The 26,089-nt window shown below is 33.0% G+C and overlaps 1 protein-coding gene across 1 annotated transcript in view; it reads right to left on the bottom strand.

The window, feature by feature from the left end:
* LOC113520482 (protein SCAI) overlaps window positions 1–26,089 on the bottom strand; it is a 76,841-nt gene that overhangs the window by 28,048 nt on the left and 22,704 nt on the right. Inside the window, exon 2 of the mRNA XM_026905816.3 lies at window positions 1,176–2,304. Coding sequence (XP_026761617.1) covers window positions 1,176–1,273 — 98 coding nt within the window. The 5' untranslated portion in view covers window positions 1,274–2,304. The remainder of the gene's footprint in view (window positions 1–1,175; window positions 2,305–26,089) is intronic.

Genomic DNA, 26,089 nt, shown 5'->3' with positions numbered 1-26,089 from the left:
TTCTAAAGAGGCAATGCTTGGAATGCCATTCGTCATTGTTATTTCATAAACCTGTATAATGAATATATCAGGGACAATTTTCCACCGCTGAACATAGTCTTTCTCTATTGGGAGGTTTTGCCAGTAGTTGCCGTACTTAGCAAGCGGGTTGGCAACAGTATACAGTATACAGTCATACTTTAATAATGGTCATGGGAAGAGTACCAGCCTCTAAATATCATCTCTAAATATCGTACTTTGCAATAATATTCACTTTTTTTTTTCAATAAAAAATTTATATCGAGTTGTAACAAAATACTCAATGAAGTTTCTTGAGTTATCGCTTTGGAGAAGAGATTGGTCAATTCTTAACAGGTTGTGAACTTGATGCGACAGTTGTTGCCAATTCTATAGATATAGGTGTGACTGCCTAATTTAGTGGCCTGAGAATATAGTGTTTTAACTCAAGATGTGTAGGCCACATTCGCAGTGGCCCCGGCATAGAATAGGCCACCCCTTCCCTTCCCGTGAGTGTCGTAAGAATCGACTAAGGGAGGGCGAGGTATGGGCAGCAGCGTCCCTCTTAAAACATCTCTAAAGATTAACTGCAATTGCCAACCCGCTAGGGGGAGACTTATGTTCACAGGTAGACGGCTAAAAGCTGATATGATGTTTAGTGATGATAGGCCACATTATGCAAGGCTGCTCATTATATAAGTACAAGAATAATCTAGCAGACTTGTTCACCCTGGAGATTGACGCAATCCCTTAAATGAAGAAAATAATAACATTGCGAATTGTATAATAACATTAAGAAGGACTGATATACCGTACAATTAAATAAATAAATAAGAAAATCAAGATACGTCTTCATTAATTCAGGACTAAAATTGTAATTTAAAATTTTGTATGGCACATAATGTTTGGGATAGGAGTAACAATTAATTATGTTCATTAAAAGACATTTACGAGGACTAGGACATTTTAAAAAATCCGATTATTCATAATCGTAATATTGTAAGATGGTGGTATATTATTATTGTTATACACATCTCTTCTCCTTTAAATTTGAAAGACAAGATGATACCATAGGACTGCATCTACTCCTCTTAACAGCCTTAACTATAATAAACGGATATTTGATATGGTAATATCATGTTATTAATTATATTGTTATACTTATTTTACATACGAACCTCAAACCGTTGAATAGTTGTTTAGACTTCTCCAGCAAATGGCAGAACTCGATGATGACTTTTCTTTCGTGGTCCTCCAAGGGATTCATTCTCCCCATAGGTTGGTGGCTGCAATTGTTCTTGCCCTTCTTCTGTCCACGTTTTTCCTCGTAATCTTTAACAATTTGTCTTGAAAATGATTGATTTTTATTCGAAGGATAAGTTCCGCTTGTTGAAGCCTGCTCTCTGTTCAAGCCATAAAGGTTTCTATCGGAAGGATAAGATTTTAAATCAAATGAAGGATCAGGTTCAAAGAGGTCATCAAAATCTGTTGCCTCCGGTTTATAACTTAGGTATAAGCTATCACAAGAAGATGAGCGTTTGTTATCACCATGTTTTGCTTTTACGCGATATGCTGAATCTGTAGGGGAGCGGCGTCCAGAGAATGCTTTCACTAACGGTCTTCCAAAACAGCCTTCCCAAACTTCGCTGTCCAAATACGAATCTCGAAATGCTACAGTTATGTAATCTTCGTATAGACCAGAATCTATGGGTATAGATGACGCCAGGGCATGTCTATGGGGCGACTGGCGTACAGCAGGTATCCCACGTGGTGTACTATTAGAACGTTCTCGTTTGATGGAAGGACTTGGTTTAAACGCAGCTACGCTCTTAAGCGATTCAAGAGAAAGTGAACGGTGTAGTCTATGTACTCCAGGATTATCAGAAATCCGTACCTTTTTAGCAGGTGAATAAAATTCCGGTGTTAATAGCCCACTGGTTGATATATGATCCAACGACTGCTCACTTATTGTATGGTATTGCACGTGCCAAGCACTAGTTGTCTTGAAGTTAGGGTCATCTCGGGTCGACGGCTGATCTGTTTTTCTATCGACCAATCTCCTTGGATCTTTTGGTTTTGAAGGTTTGATTTCCTCTTCAGAACGTGGAGTAGGTCGAGAGTTTACAGACGAAGATCGCCTCCGATTTGAGGAATCTATAGAGTCTACAGATGTTTGTGTAGATTGTGTAGGTATAGACGAGATTCCTACTCGTTGGTTATTTAATAACTGTTTTATTTCAGCAGAATGTCTTGTTACTGGAACTTCTGCCGATTCTGGTATTCGACGGTGTCGAAATGGCGTTGCCACTGTGAAAATTTTAAAAATATTGTAGATTAAACTGAGTGATTTTTGAGAGACACGATTTTATATAAAACAATAATAATTTTATTATCTAAAGCATATAAATACAATATAGGCGATATCAACACGTATTGAAATTGCTTATATTATAGTATACATAGAAATATATTTCTAAAAATATGTCACATTCAGATAGTTGCGGCATAATTGCTCTATATCTATATTATTTTAATGGATGAAAACGAAATAGTGACTGCGATACCGATAGCCCTGCGCTATCGGTATACAATGGCGAGGCATCAGTGAGAGATAATAGGTGAGGATGGATGTAGGTCAATTAGCTTATAGTGACGATTCCAACAGGATTAATCACGATGGTTTCCAGGGATAAAGACTTAGAATTCAGCCTGATAGATTATATTGCTAAAAATAAGGTTGTTATACCGCATTACTAACAATCATATTCTCCCTTCTATACCATGTATGTTAATTATTTAATATCGTTCCATTTACTCTATTGGATTGGATATACTAACTAGATTGGATATATTATAATATGTCCAGGAATACCTATCAATTTATTTATATAGTGATTTTTTATGTGGGTGATTTTCAGCAAGTACAATTTTTGTCTAATTTCGGTGAATATTTTTAGTTTCGGGTCATTAGAAAAGTTGATATCCCGAGGAATTATTTTATAAAATGATCCTCACTACACGTATATGTCGTCGACATTAGCTTTTCTGGGGACTCGAAGTTTAAAGCACGGTTGAAAATCCCACTGACGTTGGATAGGGATTGGACTTGCTGGAAATCACCTATGCGGTGAAAATGGAATTATGACCCCGTCTAATATACACTGACGGGGTATTAGTCAATGAGAATAAAGTCAGGTCAATTGGTAATCATCATAACGAATACACTAGTTTACAGGGAGGATCGCTAGCAACAGGGCCACTATTTTCCGGTACCAAGAATCTTGCTGCCCATAACATCGCCAGTTCACTAAGATAAAATTGTGGGCATAAGACTAAATATTAGAATAATACAATAAATACGACGAGACTTTGTACAAAAGTAGATTGCTTGAGTACCTCTGTCACATTCGTGTTTCAACCGTGAAGCAGTTGTGTTTGCATGGCTGTGTTTCGATTTGAAGGGTGGAATATGGTGTAAGTTTACTGGGTACAGAAGAATAACATCTGAGTCCTCAGGAATGACAACGCATGGTGAAATCATGGGCGAAACAGTATACTCTGTTATATCCATGCTACTACTCATGTCCATAGGCGACAGATATCACTTTCCATCAGGTGGGCCATCAGCTTGTTTGCCATTCTAAGTTGTACAAAAAAAAGAGTATTCGTGGAAGGAACGCGGGAATGGAAGACAAAGAATGGTGTAAGTAAATTCACACGGGAACGAGGACAATCTGTAAATTCACTCAAATATATTGTTTCCTAATTAAAGGACATGTACTCATTTATTCATTCTCACCCCACATTTCTAATTTCATATATTAACTTGTATTCTCTTACCTATACAAATCAAGATAAAATAGATGTCCTTGAGTTTGGAAGCCTGGTGATCTGTAAGACAGGTTATCCTAGAACCGACACCAGTCTCTCACAAAGATTGTTTTAAATTGTAACTTATATAACTGTAACTTATATAGCTGTAAATTTTATTACGTTGTGAGAGAAATAAATATTTATTTACATTTATATTTACCCCGAAGTTATATTAATTATTATTAATTAATTAATATAACTTCTACTTAATTATACTTCTATCAAGAAGTATAATTAATTAGAAGTATATATTCGAAGTTGCAAATATAAATGTAACAGTAATAGGTAGAAGTTATATTTTATTATGTCAACATGATACAGGAATGAATTTTTACTACACATATAAGCTGCCGTGTGGTCCCGGTATAAAATGGGCAACTCCTTTTATTCCCTTGGGTGACGTAAAAGGTGACTAAGTCAGGGCGAGGGATTTGCAGCAGCGTCCCTCTTAAAACATCGCTAAAGCCTAACTGGGGTTGCCAATCTGCTTGCTAAACGTGACAATTAGTGGCAAAACTTCCCAAGGGGAGGCTTATTTTCAGCAGTTCAGTTCAGTGGCTCCGGTATAGAATAGGTCACCCCTTCCTTTCTCGTGGGTGTCGTAAAAGGCGACTACGGAAAATCAACGATGGATGGACAGCACCGTCCCTTTTAAAACTTCAACAAAGTCTAATTGCAATTACCAACCCGCCTGGCAAGCATGGCAACTACTAGCAAAACTCCTCCTTATGGGAAAGGCTGTTATGATAATGATGGTATAAATTAATCAAATGCCACAAAAGTGATGTAGGTTAAGTGACACACTGTTGTTAACAGAGGGCGTTATTCCTATACGTGGAAAGAAAGAATTACATTTCATTCTTAGATTAATGATAATTCGAGTCAAAGGCTAGTAAATGATGTTTAATAAAATATATTTTAGAGTTCTATGTAATTGTTTAATTTTGTTTATTCAAACCACGTATTCAAAAACAATAAAAATTTTAAGACTACGAAGAAAATATGTGATTCAGTAAACTGCAAGAATTCATAATTTAATATTGCTCTCCTTAAAAAAAAAAAAAGCTATTTTTGTAACTGTGACAAGGCCGTTTGTGTGATAAAGTGACAAAATTTAAACTGGATCAACAAGGGAATTGCAAAGAGAATTTCATATAAATATAAATTATGTATTACCTAACACACACATGTAACGAGTACTTATACATGTATGTTAGCCGATAGTGTTGCCAATTTTGAATTAATTTCTCTGCAAAATAAGAAGCGACTTCACTTGTGAACGAAAACGAATTGAATAGAACACAAAAAAGAAAGAACTGTTTCCGAGATATCTTACATTGTAAAAATTGTGTGTTTACATACAGATTTAATTAAATAAAAAAAAATATATATCAACAAGAAATTTGTAAATCACAAAGAAAAATCTACATAATCGTATAATAAATTTGTTGTATTGTGAATTAAAACTACCAATAATTAACAAGTTTGTGATTTGGTCTTACAAAAACCAATCTTTGTGCAGTAGAAACTGTCGCATGACGTCAAACGTATTAAATTCCTGGCGATGGGATTCTATCAATTTGTATTGCACGTTCGTGGTACTTGGTGGACAACCCAATCTTCAAAGGCGAAGGTCAAGGCTCTGGTAAAGAAGCAGGAAGATGTATCACGCGCTCCGCCGCTCTCCCACGGGAGTATCCAACGATCCGACTTTATGAAAGTGCTGATTGAATTTTTCGGTTACACAATATCTTTTGTGTGATAGTTTACATAAAATCGGGTCACCGATATGTGATCAACGACCGAGTTGACACACAGGTAACTTCAATGGTTAAATAATTGAATCCGTATTGGTCCCATACGGAAGTGAACCCTGTCGACTGCAAATAAAACCGCTCAGGTGTGAGTTGAGCTCACACACATAGAGTTCCATACGTAAATATAAGACAAAATAACCATCATAGTATTTCTTATATGAAACAGGGACCAAATACATAGTTATTGTTATTGATACTGCAATTCTTCATACTTTATTTTGTTTTTACATAAAAACTGGAGCGCATAAGCAAGTTTGTTTTTGGAATGATTTTGTTAATTCATACAAGTTAGAAACTGCTTCTGTTTTTAGAAGTTTATTAAAGATATCAGTGTACCGGAGTTTTCTGCTTGCCACTTTTACAGCAGAGCTCTTTTAGTTCAATATTTGTTTCATCGTAATGTCGTGACATTAAAATTTTCAGACAAGATTTGTTGGAGAGTTCTAGTCAGAAGAATTTAAGGCCTCAACCTTTGAATTTAGATTTTGTTCATATTTTCCTGCACAATTGCTGATTCATCCTCATCATTCCAGCTGTCAACTGTCCACTATTCAACACAATGGCAAACAAGCTGACGGCCCACCTGATGGAAAGTGGTAACCGTCGCCTATAGACATGAGCAGTACCATGGACATAACAGAGTATATTGATTCGCCCATGATACCTCCCATGCGTTGCCATTCCTGAGGACTCAGGTGTTATTCCTCTGTACCCTGTAAATTCACGCCATATCCCACCCTTCAAACCGAAACACAGCCATGCAAACACAACTGCTTCATGGTTGAAACACGAATGGGACGGAGGTACCCAAGCAAACGACTTTTGTACAAAGTCTCCGTCTGGTAAATCGTAATCAAAAATAGTAATAAAGTATTCAAGCGAAATTGGAAAGATAGTATGATTTTAATCTTTTCTTGAAGGAATTGATTAGACCAACTATTCTGAACATCCATTGGAAATTTATTAAACGCCTAGGTCTAGAAGGAGGAGTCAACTATTAGAACTGGGAACGAAGATGAGTAGGAGAATTGGGATTATTAAGAGCATTGTAAAGGACAGCCAGGATATGTGTCTCATGAAGATGTCGGATTGGGAGCCACTTTAAACGAGCGCGGTATTCCGAGATATGATCATCTCTTCGTAAGCTGAAAATAAACTTTATTTCTAAATTTTGTAACAATTATTAAAATGTTCAGTCAATATTTTTTTGGGAAAGGGTAATCATAACCTTATTTAAGTTGGGGGGAAAGGGATTGTTAGTAATGGAGTCTGAGAAACCCATTGCTAGCAATATACCCAACCAGGTCGACCTCCTCGCGGTTCCCCCTGGAAACTATCATGGTTAATTCCTGATGAATTCATCATGATGGGCTAACTGGCCTGTTTTCATTCTCATCTATGACCCTTCACTGGTACTCCGCCAGCGGGATACGTTAGCGCAGGCGGGGTTACTATACCATTTTAACCCATCAAAAAAAACCTTATTTAAGTAATTTAGGAAAATATTTGTGCTTTTTGTTAACAATATTATAATAAAACAATGAAAACATGCATGCAGGGAGTCAGTGGAGTCATAGATTGGATCGCCCCTTCCATTCCCGTGGGTGTCGTAAAAGGCGACTATGGGAACTTAATGCTCGACCATCATCAAAAGCATAACTCCGGTTGCCAATCCACATGCTAAGCGTGGCAACTACTAACAAACCTCCCTCTTATAGAGAAGGTTAGCAGTGGACTGCTACCGCTGTTGATGAATATGATGGTTGAATCAAAGGAATGAGAGAGATAAAGATTGAGCTATTACTGTTACAATGTAACTAAATAGTTTTGTAGGACTTTCCCGTATTTTAAATAATAAACCGGAACATTTTCCATCAGATCTGATGGGATTCGAACCTATATGCCTCTGCTATACAAGTCTAATCTGTTATCAATTATATCGTGGAATAAATAATGAGTTAACGGAGCCTAATAATAATAAAAAAATGATTATGAAATTTAATGACAACAGATACAACTGTCGTACTCCCGTGTTGTAACTGAAAACACATTTTAAACCCTTGTAATCTATGGTAAATTTTTACATAGATACATACATATCTGTCACGCCTGTCTCCCATTAGGGTAGGCAGAAACAATGGAACGCCAAACGCTTCGATTCAAACAAACCTCTTTCGCTTCGTCCACATTCATCAATCTTTTCATACACGCTCGCCGGTTATATATATATATATATATATATATATATATATATATATATATATATATATATATATATATATATATATATATATATATATATATATATATATATATATATATATATATATATATATATATATATATATATATATAATGGCAAAAAGTCATACGGCCCACTTGATAGGAAGTAGTAACCGCCGCCTATATAAAACAGATTATACAATAAGGAAATAAGGAAAATATTTGAAACTATTTCCTATATACCTTGATATAACGTTAATAAATATATAAATATATTATTATTATATTATAAATATATAAATATATAATTATTATATTATATTATTTATTATATTATAAATATATAACGTTTTAAGATTTACAAAAATGAAAGAGATGAGGTTGAAATAAGGTTACTCAATAAGAGAGCACAAGTGTTGTTGCGAAAATGTTATGGTTTGTATATTCGAAAGATGGAGGATAACATAGCATCTAACCCTAAACAATTTTGGTCATTTGTACATTCAAAGCGAAGCAATGCATCGTCTTTGCCTTCTGAAATGAGATTAGATGACATATGTATGTCTTCGGGTAATGATATTTGTGATCTCTTTGCGTCATATTTTTCATCTGTTTTCTCATCATATGATTCTTCCACTCATATAAATAATTCCTTTAATCCAACAAACAATTCAGAATCACTATGTACGTTTCCTCAGAGCATCCTAAGCACTCTTACATTCACAGAAAGAGATGTTATGAATGTTATTAGAAAAATTAATAGCAACAAGGGCTGTGGTCCGGATGGTATTCCTCCACTTTTCATTAAAAAATGTGCCTTGAATCTGGTGAAGCCTCTTGCTGTTATATTTAATATCTCAATTAAAACAGGTAGGTATCCAAAACAGTGGAAGGTTGCAAACGTAATTCCAATCCTTAAAAAAGGCAATCCCTCTGATATAAAAAATTATCGTCCAATCTCAATTCTGTCTGCATTTTCTAAAGTTTTTGAATCTTTAATTTATCCTGCTTTAACACGTCATCTACAAGTAATAATTTCGTTTAATCAGCATGGTTTTTGTAATAAAAAATCAACAATAAGCAATTTAGTAACCTATATGAATGATATATGCAAAGAAATAGATTCTAAAAAGCAAGTAGATGCACTATATACCGATTTTAGTAAGGCATTTGATATGGTTAATCATGTTATTTTGGTACGTAAACTATCAATGTGTGGTGTGCATGGATTTTTACTTCGTTGGTTTGAGTCCTACTTAGACAGTAGAGAGTTGAGAGTCGTAGTCAAAGGTTTTACATCTCTTCCTTACAAATCCGTATCAGGAGTACCCCAAGGATCACATTTGGGTCCGATTTTGTTCCTGGTATTTGTAAATGACATCGTCGAGGTTATAAAATATAGTAAATTCTCCCTTTTCGCCGATGATCTTAAATTATATAAGTCCATATCAGTGTCAGAGGACTCTGATCTTTTACAACAAGACCTTCAATCGGTACAAGAGTGGTGTGATGCTAATAGGATGGTTCTAAATTTTTCTAAATGTTACCATATAAAATTTACTCGAAATGTTAATATAATACCCACAAAATATAAATTATTGAATGAGTGCATTGAGGAGGTGGCTAATGTAAGAGACTTGGGAGTGATACTGGATTCAAAACTATCACTTAATGGACATATTGATAATATAGTTAAGAAAGCCAATAAAATGCTCGGATTTCTTAAACGAACTTGTAAAGAATTTAGAGGTGTTAGGCCATTAAAAATACTCTATAACGCATACGTCCGAAGTACACTTGAATATGCTTCTCTGATATGGAATCCCCAATATCAATGTCATATCGATCGTATTGAGAGAGTGCATAGAAGTTTCACACGTTACTTGGCTTACAAAGATAAATTATGTCCAATAACTGCATCTTATACTGATCGTCTGGAATTCTTCGGGATGAAATCACTGAGTCAGCGTAGAAAGATTATAGATCTTATAATGTTGTTCAAGATTTTAAATGGCCTTATTTTGATACCTGACGTTGTTAAGGATATACGCTTGATAGTACCACGTAATTTCAATATTAGAACTGCTAAAATAGTTAACACATTTTCAACATACGCTTGTCGTACTAACTTAGGATCCAATTCTCCCCTCAACAGAATGTTATCATCGTATAATAAAGCCGTAAACGTTGACCATGATATCGACATCTTTGGTAATTCTTTAGTGCAGTATACTAGGCTTATTAATAATATGGATTGGTAGTTAGGTCTTTTCTAATTGTATAATTGTTAGTTAGTATACATTGACGCTTATCTGTGAGAGCTGTATACGCCTTTAATTGATATGTTCATATAGCCTTAAGCTTGGTAGTGAGGAGTAAGATTTTTTTTGTTCAAACTTAGATTTAAGCATTTTGTAATAGTAGTTTTTCTCTTTTAATTACTAATAATATTGTATATTATCTACTTAATTATTGTGAGCATATTGTTGGTGTGTCTTTTATAAATAAATAAATAAATAAATAAATAAATAAATATATACTCTTATATGGATATTAATATTATATTTTTGCATGTTTATTTATACTCTGAAATAAGGTACAATAAAGTCGAATTTACTAAGCGCAAATTTCGATTATAAGTTCTTAATTGAGTCAGTGGCTAAATAGGTTTGCAGCGTTGACAAAAACAATATCACATATGGAATTATTACAAGGTCGAATGCCGGAAGTGTTTTGATGTTAACAAATATAACTTTTAAACAGTTTAACAGTTTTAATGTAACTTGGGACACACTGATCTTGACCGTTTACACGTAAACAAAATTAACCAAGCTTGAAAACTATGTATAAACACACAAACAACACAGTAATGGTTACATTAATGTTCGCGAAATACGAACATATATGTCAAAACATATCGAATATTAAACAACAAATTGTAAACAGTAATATAGTTTTGTAATAAGATTAACACGTAACTGTGTTTTGGGAAAATAAATTATTATTATTAATATTATTAAGTTGAATTTTGAAATACGAATTTATTTTATTATAAACGAAAAAGGTTAAGAGGCCGTGTGGTCCCGGCATAGAATAAGCCACCACTGCCTTTCCTGTGTGTGTCTTTAGAGGCGACTAAGAGAAGGCGAGGGGGTGGGCAGCAGCGTCTCTCTTAAAACATCTGTAAAAGCCTAACTATGGTTGCCAGTGGGGAAACGGTTTGTTAGCAATGGAGTTTGATAGCCCCATTGCTAGCAATATGCCTTATTAGGTCGACCTTCACGTGGTTCCCTCTGGAAACCGTCGTGAACAATTCTCGTTGAATTCGTCACGATGGGCTAACTGGCCTACTTCACCCTCACCTATCATCCTTTACTGGTGCCCCGCCGGTGTATACCGATAGCGCGGGTGGGGTTACCATTCCATTATCATCCATTAAAAAAAAAAACTACGGTTGCCAAACCTCTGGCCAAGCGTGGCAACTATTGGCAAAACTCCCCAAGGGGAGGACTTATGTTTAGCAAGAGACTGTTAAAGGCTAATGACGATGATGATCCGTTATTTTTAAAAATTTCAACTTAACGTCATTACGCGCGGATCCGTGCAAAAACTAGCGAACATTATATTTTCGAACGAATAACTCTTTAATCGGCCAGTTACACAGCCCTCGGCAAAAAGTTTGTCCGGTAACCGGTAACAACGTTTAAACTATTATGTGAAACGTTGCGAGCTTAACAAACACCTGAAACTGACCACCTTTTATTTAAACAGAATATTGCACGTCACATCTAGGCGGGTAACAATTCAGAACTAAATCGCAATACTTGCATTCACTATATTTCAACATTGCATTCGAAAATTGTCGCGGTCACCGTTAGTTAATTAGCCATTTACAAAGTTGTGAGCGAACGTTTTAAAACAATAAAACAATACGGGCTCTACGTTGAATCGCGCGCGAAACATTCTTGGGGTTTTTATTGTTTGATTCTAACAATGTTCTGTTGCCGATTCGTGTGTACTTTTTTTTTTGAGACTACGTTAATCGACTTTGCATCGCCAATTTTCTCTGCTATCAATCGAGTTTACACTAATATTACGTTTGGATTAATTTTGTGGTGATTGAAAGTGGTCTTTTTCTTTGATGACCAAAAAACTGATTGTTGGGTGTCCAAATTAATATACAGGCTATATAGATTTTATTCTTATTAGATTAATTTCGAACTCAGTGGTGCCTGCGTTCGAAATTTAAAAAATATCTATGTGTGATATAAGGTTATTTCTTCGTTAATATTTTGTTATGATTAATTACGATGTTTATTTTTTTTAACACTATTACAAAAATAAGGCACAGATAATGAAATTATATATATTTTTTTAATATTCTGTGCTCTCTATAGTTGTACAATATAAAATCTCATTTTGTATTCTGATATAAGCTAATGTAAGAAATGAACTCTTATAAATTGAATTTGATTTGTGCCCCGTTGTCTGTTTCCAATAATACAACGTTCATCTTAGTTGCGAGGACCTTTGCAGTTATTGTACAGTACTCAACTGTGGTTTTAGATATTTAACTAGTACAGTTATACGAATTTTAAATTTAAACTCCTTCAGTTCTGCAAAAGGAAATAAACAAAATAATTCTAATCAACTAACTAATAAAAGGAATGATTAAAATCAGTTTAGAATCGGTGAAAATATTGCGTAATGAATAAATAAATCAATAATATACATAATAAATAAATTTTGGGTCCGTTTTGCTAATAGCTTACAAATCTGGGGGTGCCTTCTCTATAGGAGAGGCTTACAATTTCTTGTTGTTTTTAAACCCTTGTTTCTTCGGTAAAAATGTTCAATTTCTCCGGTGGAATACTTCTTTAAAATAATGATTAACGATTTTTATTTTATTTTATTTTATTTTAACACGCAAAATAAATAAATTACCAGAGGGAGACTTTGTACAAAAGTCGATTGCTTGGGTACCTCTGTCCCATTTGTGTTTCTACCGTGAAGCAGTTGTCTTTATATGGCTGTGTTTCGGTTTGAAGGGTGGGATATGGCGTGAATTTACTGGGTACAGAGGAATAACACCTGAGTCTTCAGGAATGGCAACGCATAGGGAGTATCATGGGCGAAACAGTACACTCTGTTATGTCCATGGTACTGCTCATGTCTATAGGCGACGGTTACCACTTTCCATCAGGTGGACCGTCAGCTTGTTTGCCATTCTAAGTTGTATAAAAAAAAATTAATTCCATTGTTTTAATTTACTTTTATTTGTACATTAATCTTTGCCAGAGACTTGTCTGTTAGCCGGATGTAGGTGAAACTATGTCCATCTCTTTTTTTTTTAATAAATTAAATTTTAATAATAAGTATGTTTATAGCCATTTTCACAAATACGGTTAAATACTCATTACAAAGTTTTTTTTTTTATGGGTGAAAATGGTATGGTAACCCCGCCTGCGCTAACGGGATACGCTGGCGGAGCACCAGTGAAGGGTGATCAGTGAGAATGAAAGCAGGCCAGTTAGCCCATCATGATGAATTCATCAGGAATTAACCATGATAATTTCCATGGGGAACCGCGAAGAGGACGACCTGGTTGGGTATATTGCTAGCAATGGGTTTCTCAGTGTCCATTACTAACAATCCCTTTCCCCCCCTCATTACAAGGATAGTGGAGCATGATACGTAAGGCTGTCTTTTAAGTTGTGTCGTTTGCCAACCTCCCGTGATTATTTAAAAACATTTTCATATTTTTGAATTTAGAATTCGAAAACAAAAGAATGTTTTCAGATTGGTCGAATTATTAAATACATTATGAAGTACCTATGCCTAGTAATAATAAGGGTAGGTAATATACAGAAATATCTATATTATTGTAGTTACAATATCTACACACCAGAGGGAGACTTTATACAAAAGTCGTTTGGTTCGGCACCTCTGTCCCATTCGTGTTCCCACCGTGAAGAAGTTGTATTTGCATGGCTGTGTTTTGGTTTGAAGGGTGAGATTAGGCAGTGAATTTACTGGGTACAGTGTAATAACACCTGAGTCCTCTGGAATGGCAACGCATGGGGGGGGGGGTATCATGGGCGATACAGTATACTCTGTTATGTCCATGGTACTGCTCATGTCTGTAGGGGACGGTTACCACTTTCCATCAGGCGGGCCGTCAGTTTGTTTGCCAATCTAAATTATTGTTTAGACATCTATTACTTACTGAAACCCTTCATATTAATTTTTCTTCAATATCCTCTATGTTTAGACACAGTCTAGTTGTTCAATCAATTTTATTACATTAATAGGAATTAGCGATGCGTGTATTTGCTAATACGAATACTAATTATTTTAATGTATCAGAAAATCATTTCATTACTATAATTGCATTAATTCACTATACTGCTTTTACTAATTGCTAAAATCATTTATTAGTATTCATGTACGAGTACGGTACGAACGTAGCCGAGTCGAGCCGATCGCTTGAATTAACCTATTTTTTGATAATGGTTAATAAGTGTGGTCAATTAAGTATATTTAGTAAAAATTAGCAAGAAAAAAAAAAGTAAGTAAATGATTTTAATTAAATACATATAAATTTACATTGTAAAGTACATTAATTACTATTTATATTTTTCAAAGATGTTTTAGTAATCATTCCTAAACAGTTGAATGAATAAATGAATGAAAACACTTTATTATTCCCTGGTTCAGATCGTTTCTTTTTACGGGGTAAGGACATAGTAGTTTTTCATTATTAATCGTCTACATTAAATTGCTAATTAGTAAAAATACTCGAATACAAATATTAATATATTACTAATTTAATAGCCGAATGGTCAAATTAGTAATTACTAATTATTCGAATAACGAAGTTATTCGATTTGGCGCACCATTAGAAATGATTATGGTACGGTGTCCCATCCGCGTCCCCGATGCAATCAATACGGTTGATAAAGCTGTCGTTTAATAGTCGAATGATCAAATTAGTAATTACTAATTATTCGAATAACGAAATCGTTCAGATTCACGCACCTCTAATTAGAATTATGATACGGTGTCCCATCCACGTTCACGATGCAATCAATACGATGGATAAAGCTGTCATTTAATAGTCGAATTATAAAATTAGTAGTTACTAATTATTAATCGAATAACGAAATCATTCGGATTCGCACACCTCTAGTAAGTATTATGAAACGGTGTCCCGTCCACGTCTACGATACAATCAATACGGTTGTGGCTTATAAATTTTTAGTTAAACGCATATCGTGGACGAAAGGCAGTAGTGGTGACTTGCGTGGTATCGACATGCCTTATTACGAGTATTATCATGTTAATAGCCCCTGTAACATGTTACATGTCATGACATGTTTCACTCGACGACTACGACGGTATAATAACCGTTCACCATCAACTGATGGCACCGTCTGGAGGAATGTTCATAAATATTGCTGTATGCGTCCCATGAATGACCACTAGTGCTCATTACTGCATTATAATTGTATGCATTTTTCTTGTGAAACTTTGAGGCAGTTTTTTTCTTAATGATGATAATTGCAGTTAGAAAAAAACCACTTTAAACTTGAAAATTATTTTTTTCTCTCTAATTTAGACCAATTTGTACGTATAATCTTGTATATAAAAAATCCAAAGCGGTTTACAACTAACGGAGTTATGAGGTAACCATACATAAAAAATACAATTATTTTTAGGGTTCCGTACCAAAAAGGTACAAAGGAAGGGTTCCTTCTATATGTATTCCTCTATATGTCTATAGTATGCTGCGACTTTGTTTGTTCGTTCGACCGTCTGTCACAGCGTTATATCTTAGCAAGTACTAACGGTATCAATTTGAAATTTGGAGTAGTTATATATATATACATATATTTATATAATAGTAAACTTGCACATATTGCAATGGAAACAAAGAAAATATCTTTTTTAGTGGTTCAAAAGGGATAGTCAAGATTTTAAAATGGAGGTAATAGTACAATTGGAATATTATATATAGAAGTAGTAAAGTTAATTTATTTTCTATGTACGGAACCGCCAGCGTGAGAGTTCAGCTGGCACCTGACCGAATTTTTTTAAGTCGGTTGAAAATAGAACGACGTCAGCTCCGGCTACACTGCCGGTTTTCACTAACGGTACACCAGTAAAGAACGATAGGCGATGATGAACTTAATTATCGGACTCGAGTTTCCATCACCTATGATGATGAATTCAAGTGGAATTTATTATATAACGGCTTTATACTATTACGACCTGGACATCGATGCTGAATGTCATAACAATTGTTGACGCATTCATGTAATCTCTTTTTACGTATGCACATATGCACATTTTTAATATTTGTAAAACAATTTTCGTAGAGAAATATATATATATATATATATATATATATATATATATATATATATATATATATATATATATATATGTGAGTGATTTCCAATATTAGTATATTGGAAATAGCCGCTCTTGGCGTATTCATTGGTTTCAAATGTCATAAAATAACGTTTTGTTTTATTATTTTTGTGTCAGTTTAATTAATATCTAATGCAATGTGTGTTTTATTTTATTTATTTATTTTTTAATCGAACAACTGTACACCTATATGTAATATATAGGTATACCTAAATATCAATGTAACATACTTGTAAATACAATCACATTACAATACACAAAGTAATATTAATTGTACTCACTTCTTTTTCTACGCTCTTCTCTTTTCTTCAATATTTTCTCAACACTAGATCAAAAAAAAAACAGTGTCAAAATGGCGGGAAACGTATTTGTTTAAATGAAAATGAGATGATAAAAAAAAAGAGAAAAGGGGGCAATAAAAAAAAGAAAAAGCACAAGCATATTCGATGCAATAAAAGCGGACACTAGACAGATGCAGAAGATGACAATTTTTTTTTTCCAAAAAACTGTCTGCTATTAAATAATGGTATGATTAAATTCATAATTCAAACAAATTATGGTAACATTAATCAGAATTTGTTAATACTATGAATTTTCACAATTAGATGGAAATAATATAACAATAGAATTACATAAAACTGACAATAATATAGAGTGTGAAAATTATTAAAAAATATATAATTTTGTTATTTTTTTTAATACATTTTTGATTAATTGATTGACACGCATTCTGTCTAACTTTGTTTATATGCTTATTAATTAATGGTATGATAGAATTCATAATACTAACAAATTATGGTAACATTCATCACAATTTGTAAATATTATGAATTTGCTGAATTAGATGGAAAGAATATAACAATAAATTTATATAAAACTGACATACTCGTATTAATATAATTTTGTATCGTATTAATATAAAAATATATAATTTTGTTATATTTTTGTTTAACCATCTTTCTGATTGAATTAATTGATTGACACGCATTCCATCTAACTTTAACTGTTTGTCTGCTATTAATTAATAGTATGATTAAATTCATAATACTAACAAATTCAGGTAACGTTCATCACAATTTGTAAATATTATGAAATTGCTTAATTAGATGGATAGAATATAACAACAGAGTTACATAAAATTTACATAGTAATAATAAGTAATAGATAAGGAAAATTAATATAAATAATTTATATATATAATTTTGTTTTATTTTTTTAAAAAATTCTGATTGAATTAATTGATTGACACGCATTCCATCTAACTTTAACTGTTTGTCTGCTATTAAATAATGGTATGAATATATTATTAATGTTATACAAACTCTGATAACGTTAATCAAAATTTGTTAATATTATAAAGTTGCTCGATTAGATGGAAAGAATATAACAATACCTAGCGTTAAATAAAGATGACATATGAATTAAAATAGAAAAATATTTAAAAATACCTATATATTTTAGTTATCTTTTTTTTTAATATCTTTTTGATTGAATTAATTGATTGACGCGCATTCCATCTAACTATGTATATAAATCCGAGCAGAAAAAGTTTTACGAGCATCGAAGATTGCTTACTTTTGCCGCTCGGATTACATGCAATGCTTTGAATGGGTTAACTTGAAGATATGACCAACCATTTAAGCATGATTGAATAATGAAAAATAAAATAAGCAGCAGGCAGGCAGTTTAAGCGCTATAAGGTTGGCATTACGTATACAAACATATTTATTAGTTTATATTTATAATATTAACAGGACTTTGTGAAAATATAAGGAAGCTGGATTTTTCCGAGACACTTCCATTTTGTTTTTCTAAACAAAGCACTAAAATTCTCTATTGATACGCGCGCTATTAAAAATTTAACTCAAATGTCGTGGCAATTAATTTTCAATAAATTTATATTTATATATATAAATTAAAAAAAATACATTCATCTTTGTATAATTTTTTTTTTCAGATAAATTTCACTCAATTACACTCGTAACACACATTCAAAAGTTTTTAATAATCTTACATTTTTAATATTAGTTAAATACAATTATTGTTACTTCATTATTAATATAATTATTACGTTTGAATAAAATTTATCTGTTTTTTTTTTATAATTAAAAAATAATTTATTTAATTAAAAGCAATAATATATATGAACAATAAAGTCAGTTTATAATTTAGGTTAATTAAATTAGATATTTTTATAAATGTAAATATATATGCATATATTTAATTACTGCTGTTAAAATGTTAAATAAGTATAAGTAACTTATTTATTAAATACAATGTTGTATAATGTAATAAAAACTATCAAATTTATACAGTATAAAGTTTACTTAATAAACTAAAAGCGTTGTGTTTTCGGAGAACTTGTAACTCGAAAACTTTTAAATAATAATACACAATTTTAGTAATAATAAAAATCAATATTATTTATTTATAATGCATTTAACTTTTAATTTAAAATACATAACAGAAATTAAAATACATAACAGAAATTAAAATACATAACAGAAATTAAAATACATAACAGAAATTAAAATACATAACAGAAATTAAAATACTTTACACAAAACTTGAAAGTTTTTATGGCTAACAAAGCGAAAAAGAGAGTTTTGAAACAAATTTTCCTAGGGACCGTAAAAATCTCTAATAAAAAGTAACACTACATTTTTAAAAGACACGTATACTTACTAGTTTTTTAACTGCATCGATTTCTTTTTATTTTTTAACAAAGTCTATAAACAAGGTGAACGGATTTTCCGGAAAATCAAGTAATTTTCTCGGAAATCCGTTTAGCGTGAACGCAACACGCGTAGCTCCGCGCAACTTTTCTATCGGCACTTAAACGGCGTGAGATTTTTTTTTAGAGTTTTGTTTAGAAACACTAGTGACTCATGGAAAAATACATACTTCCACTGTTTACGCAAAACTTGGTCTCAATTTTAACTTCATTCTGTAAATTAACAATTATTATAAACTAATAATAATTTTTAATAAGCAATTATAATTGAAAACTTTCAGCAACCGAAAAAACTTGATCGCACAAAGTGAACTAAACTTTATATTCACAATATTGTAATAGGTATAGAAGTAATGTCAGTTGATAAACTTTTCAATTAAATAACAATAAAATTTAAACTACAATGTGTGATGTGAAAACTGAAAACAAACGATTATATATGACACCGAATAAATAATTGAAACAATATTTACAGGCATTTGATACAATTAGGACAGGGGGGGTCGTTCTTTCTGGATTTAGGCTTCATTGCGAACTTCGGGTTCGCAATTGACGCTGGCCACAGTGTCTCCTTTGAGACGGGCACTTCTCACTGTAAGTGGGTGCCTCGATCTGTGCCGCGTGCTCGACTGTTTCGCAAGTTGGCGACAGGTAGCCGTGGCGAACGTTATCAGGACTCGGAGGTGTCGACCACTCATAGGGATGCGCAGCAGGCAAATGAGACCTTGAACGGTGCGCATCCAACAAACTGTTGCACCCACTCCTCCCCATAGTGCCTACTCGGCCGCTTCGCGTATACACTGTATACGAATATATTATATACCTTATCACGCCGAAGTATAGTATATTTTTACGTGACGACACTGAACTCGCAAATTACACGACGTACTAGTACAGCGGTTACACGCCGTCTTATCTTCCAATGGTAAGGAGTATCAATTTTTGTACAATACATACGTTTTCATTCATAGTTGTGTTTGTTATTGGTTTAGGCGGTTTCTTTATATGAGATAAAGAAAGATGTATTTACGAAAAACAAGTATTAGTTGTATTTTACTTATCTACATAATCCTACTTAATTTGGAAATATTAAGATGCCCAGGGATATTTATTTATTTAAATTATTATTAAAAGATTAAATGCACTTACAATTTTTATTGTTAATAATTTAAAATACCATTTGACAGTTTTCGTTTAAATTTCTCAATTTAATTATTATTCTAAATTTAAAATTATATCAAAGCTTAGATTATACATATAGAGTGTCTCCATACAAATGCTTCGAGAAAAACGGGGTCAACTTTTTTATAAAATTTTATAAAATTTGAAAAATAGTTATGAGTGATTCCTTTATAACGTCTATATTTGTTTTGTCTTATAAATTCAGCACCTTTTTTAATGCACAATAATCTTATTTTATTTATTAAATAATAAAATATAAATACGTTAAAATGAACTACGTGTGTAGTAAGTATATAAAAAAGTAATAAAAAAAACGAGTCAGCTAATTTGACAATTAGCTGATAAAAAGTTGACCCGTTTTTAAAGTTCGATGCTCTATCTATATAATCTAAGTATAAGAGTTATTTATATTAAATAAAAAAGTTCTGTTTGTTTCATGAAGACATCCAGAGTTTATTTATAGGAACGATATCGTCAATATGTATGAGGTATTTAGGCATACGCCTATATATGCAATGTACTTTCATTAAGAAGTCAAACGATCCCTTGAAAATTAATAATTAATAAGCCAATGACGCCGCGGTGACACGAACGCATGGCACGAAATACTATGAGTGTTGACGACTCTCGTGGTGCAGTGGTGGGCACGTTGCTTTACGTAAATAAGGTTCCAGGTTCAAATCCCGGTTGTAATAATTTTGTAAACATATTTTGCAGAATTGGGTCGGATGTTTTTATTTAAATTTAAATGTGTAATTTAATATTATAAAGATTAAAAATTATATATATATATATATATATATATATATATATATATATATGATGTAAAAAATCAGAGAACTTCTGTTAGCTTACTCGTGCGAAGCCGAGGCAGATGGCTAGGCCACCCCTTGAGGCAATTAAGGGAGGGCGAGGGATGGGCAACCGCGTCCCTCTTAAAACATCTCCAAAGTCTAACTGCGGTTGCCAATTCACTAGCCAAGCGTGGCAACTACTGGCAAAACCCCCAAGAGAGAGGCTTATATTTAGCAGTGGACAGTTAAATGCTGAATGATGATGATAGCTCTCTTACGATTATTCGTTACGATAAAATCGTACAATCTCGTGTCGTGTTAAGGAAAATATAAATACAATATAATAGTAATACAAGAATCCGAACACTCATGAGAAATTTGTAACTTTAGCTCACTGTATCGACTATATGATATGGAGTTAACAAAACTTCCACGAAAGTTTGTTTGTTTAACAGACTGTCTTAAGATGCGTCAATTCTTAGTGCTCATACCGAAGCTTACCGAAGTGTGGTACACACACACATCACAATTATCTGTCAGTTTTCAAGAGACAATAATTTTCTACATCTCCATGGGCGTACTCAGCTTCTGACTCATGAGGGGCAAGTCAGATTTATGGCAATTAAAGCGCTTGCTTACTGCGCTTTTTTTTTTTAAAGTTAACGCATAATAGTAAGGCACAGAATTTTTTAAGCAGCTGCTTTACCTTTCTCCTCCTGGGTACATCCATGAGCATTGACGGTTATATACAAAAGTGCTGTAAAAGCAAACTTAAATGTTAATCAAAGAATAAGCTACACAAAAATAACACCTCCATCTTTATGTAATTTTTGTTATGAATTTTCATGTTTTCGTTTACTATGTTTATACGCTATATATTAAGTTGCAATGTTTTAGTAAATACTAGGAACAAACTTAGCACGTTACAGCTTCCAAGCTCACAGGCGGTATTGAACCTTTAATTCTAAGACGAGATTTTGCCTCCCTTTGTGTGTTCTACCGCTTGTATAACAGTTTGTGTTCTGAGGCATTATTTAAAATAATGCCCACAGCTACCTTTTGTCATTACACCAATGGCCAACAACAAGAAATCCTTTCACAGCACGCTAGAACTAAAATGGTTGCGTACAGTGCGTTTTCAAAGAAGTTTTCCCCCGTAAAAGCTCAGGCTGTGGTATGAGCTCCCTGACGCGGATTTCTTTGGAGATTACAGTATGAGATTCTCAGAAAGGCGATTTTTTTTTTATATAACTTAAAATGGCAAACAAGCTGACGGCTCACCTGATGGATAGTGGTAACCGTCGCCTATAGACATGAGCGGTGCCATGGACATAACAGAGTGTTTCGCCCATGATATCCCCTATTCGTTGCCATTCCTGATGACTCAGATGTTATTCCTCTGTACCCTGTAAATTCACGCCATATCTCACCCTTTATACCGAAACACAGCCATGCAAACACAACTGCTTCACGGTAGAAACACGAATGGGACAGAGGTACACAAGCAATCGACTTTTGTACAAAGTCTCCCTCTGGTAAATGGATGTTTAGTTTTTGCGTGATGCCGAATCAAACATACACACAGACAGACAAACAAAACTTCTATAATATATTGTTTTGACGTCTACTGATCTTATTAGGACCCTTCATATTATTTTTTCGTATATATCTCCCTTGTAGTAGTTCTTAAATATCTCCTTGTAATCGCCGTGTGGTCCCGGCATAGAATGGGGCCACCCCTTCCTTTTCCGTGAATTTCGTAAACAACGACTAAGGGAGGGCGAGAGATGGGCAACAACGTTTGCCGACCCGTTTGGCAAACGTGGTAACTACTGACAAAACTCTCCTTATGGGGAAGATTTAAGATCAGCAGTGGACATTTGATTGGAATAAAAATGTATGTATCCATAATAAATAAATCGAATTGCATTAAATTTAATAATAAATAGTTGCCAAGTTGATTTCCGGACTCGTCCTTAATTGGGCTCACGAAATGCAGTCACGGCTGATTTTGGGCTTATGAATCGAATAACCACTCGTTTTATAAAATAAGATATCGCAGCGTCTCCGTGGTGAAAGGGAATGATACTGTGAGAACATTTTTCATTAATAAGTACATTTTACTCGGCAAAAACTTGTAATAGCTGTTCAATCGTGCTAAAATATACCTGTGAACGGCGAGCTGTCTTAGATGCATTATATCAAAAAGTACCTGCCCAAGCTTTGCACGGGAGCGCTAAACGCGGGGGAACAAATCTCTCCTTTACGGTACGATCATGCTTACAGTCTGTCAATTCAATATATTTTTTTTATTCAATAACTAATAAAGATATAATAACTAATGAAGAAAATGAAACAAGTTTTTCTTTTTTAAGTTACTTTTTTCACTTTTCCGAAAAAAAATTTCCTTACGTTTTCTTTCACACAAACCTTGTCTTCATAATTACAATAAAATTGAAACGAATCAGTTAAACAGTTGCAGTCGTTCTGATGTGATATGTTTGCTTACATACATTTGCAAACTGATTTTTATTGGGGGAGAGAATTGATGGGGGAGAAAGGGGTTGTTAGTAATCAGGACAACTAGTCCCATTACTAACAATATACCCTGACAAGTTGACCTCCACGTGCCCCCACCCCTCTGGAAACCATCATGCTGAATTCCAGCTCTATTCATCACGGTGGACTAATTGACTTGCCTTTTCATCATCGCCTATCATACTTCACTGGTGTCCCGCCAGCGTATACCGTTAACGCAGGCGGGGTTACCATTCCGTTATCATCTATTATATATATATATATATATATATATATATATATATATATATATATATATATATATATATATATATAGATTGTTAATTTACAATTAGAACGCAAAATTGATTAATGACAAGTGAAAGGTCGTTCTTTGTTACTAAATAACCTTTTCGGTTTATTTTTTCTGTTCATTTTTCATTTCTATCCGTATAGTTCAAGCGTTCAGCTCTATCACACAGTAGATAGCAGTGCAAAATGCATTTTTTTATCCTCCGTTTAGCCCTACTATTTGCAGTACGATTTTGAACAGAACTAAGTGAACAAAAAAGTTCAATTTTCAATATCTAGTTCTATTTTACTAGCAGAACAATGCGGATATAATACATTTTTGCTGCATTGAATATAAATGTTTAATGCTTTGTAAAGTAAATATGGTGTTTTCAGTTGTTATTACATTAATAAGGAACTATTGTTAGAGTGAAAGGTTTCAAAAGTTATCGAATTTGTACAGTGTTATATTATAATTAATAATAGAAGAATATGGTTTGAGAAAATGCAGTCGAATCGAGATTCTAATCGTTTCGGAAGTAATGATAAGAATAAACATTATTATTATTCCTTAGTCCTCAGGAATGATAACGCACGGGAGGGTATCATGGGCGTAACAGTATACTCTGTTATGTCCATGGTACTGCTCATGTCTATAGGCGACGGTTACCAGTTCCCATCAGAAGGGCCGTCAGCTTGTTTGCCATTCTAAGTTGCATAAAAAAAGTAACTTAAAACAACTGTCATTAAACAGTTATTTATTCGTCTATGATATACTCTTACCTTGTTAAGACTTTTATTATAGAAGATTAATATCCCATCACAGCTTCGGACAGTTTTTTTTTAAATATATCCTATTTCAGTATAGCCTATTTCACTTTCTAATATCTTTCCAAATATAAATGAAATTATTTTTAAAATCAGTTAAGTGTTTATTTTTTTTTTACTTTATCTATTACAAACAGAAAATCAAATGTTAGTGTAAATATTTAAACAGAAATATAAGAATAATTACTTATTAAGTAGACACTGTTCAATCAATCAACCAATCAATCAAAACATCTTTATTCATATACATCTGTTACAGACTCTTATGATACGTCATTTTATATTTAATTATAATAATTACTGTATAAAATAATATTAATTTAAAAATAAATTACAATAATTATAATTACAATACATTTCACATTAATACTATATTCATTTATTTTATTTATTTAAAAACAAATATTTTATTTGCTTACAAATTAATTTATTTCGATTATTAATCACAAACACTACTCGTTTTAATTAAAATCCAGCATCTAGACTCCAATTCAGATATGCAATATGTTTAAAGAAACAGGAAGCAAGACGTGGTATTGTAACCTTCACAAAAGATCCACTCACTTGTAAAGTTACACGAAAATTGAACTTATATATAAAGTTCTCGTAAGTTGCAGCATTTCATATTATTAAATGTAATATTAAGGAGTACTAAACGCACGTTTTATAAAGATTTTGCAATCTTTGCATCTTCTTCAATTGTACTTTTATATATATATATATATATATATATATATATATATATATATATATATATATATATATATATATATATATATATATATATATATATATACTATTAATTATTAGCATTAAACTATGTAAATAAATACAATCTATTTTACATATATTTTTATATATATAAATTAGATTGAATATATGTAAATACATTAATAAATAATAATAGACAAATATTCAAATAATTAAATATTTGTATGCGTTTAAACAAATAACATTTTTCATTTAAAATTATATATATATATATGTATATAAAGTGTTCAAAGTAAATAAATTTTAATGGATGATAATGGAATGGTAACCCCGTGCTATCGGTATACACCGGCGGGGCACCAGTGAAGGATGATAGGTGAGGATGAAGCAGATCAGTTAGCCCATCGTGACGAATTCAACAAGAACCACGTGGAGGCCGACCTAATAGAGCATATTGGGGAGAAAGGGATTGTTAGCAATGGAGTTTGACAGCCCTATTGCTAGCAATATCAAGTCGACCTCCACGTGGTTTCCCCTGGAAACCATCGTGAACAATTCTTGTTAAATTCGTCACGACGGGCTAACTGATCTACTTCATCCTCATCTATCATCTTTCACTGGTGCCCCGCCGGTGTATACCGATAGCGCGGGTAGGGTTATCATTCCATTATCACCCATAAAAAAGAAAT

This window comes from Galleria mellonella, unplaced genomic scaffold (assembly GCF_026898425.1).
Source record: "Galleria mellonella isolate WM207_F2 unplaced genomic scaffold, CSIRO_AGI_GalMel_v1 utg33, whole genome shotgun sequence".
Taxonomy (NCBI): Eukaryota; Metazoa; Arthropoda; class Insecta; order Lepidoptera; family Pyralidae; genus Galleria; species Galleria mellonella.
Note: the sequence above shows the minus strand (reverse complement) of the source record. Positions and strands in the feature narration are given on the sequence as shown.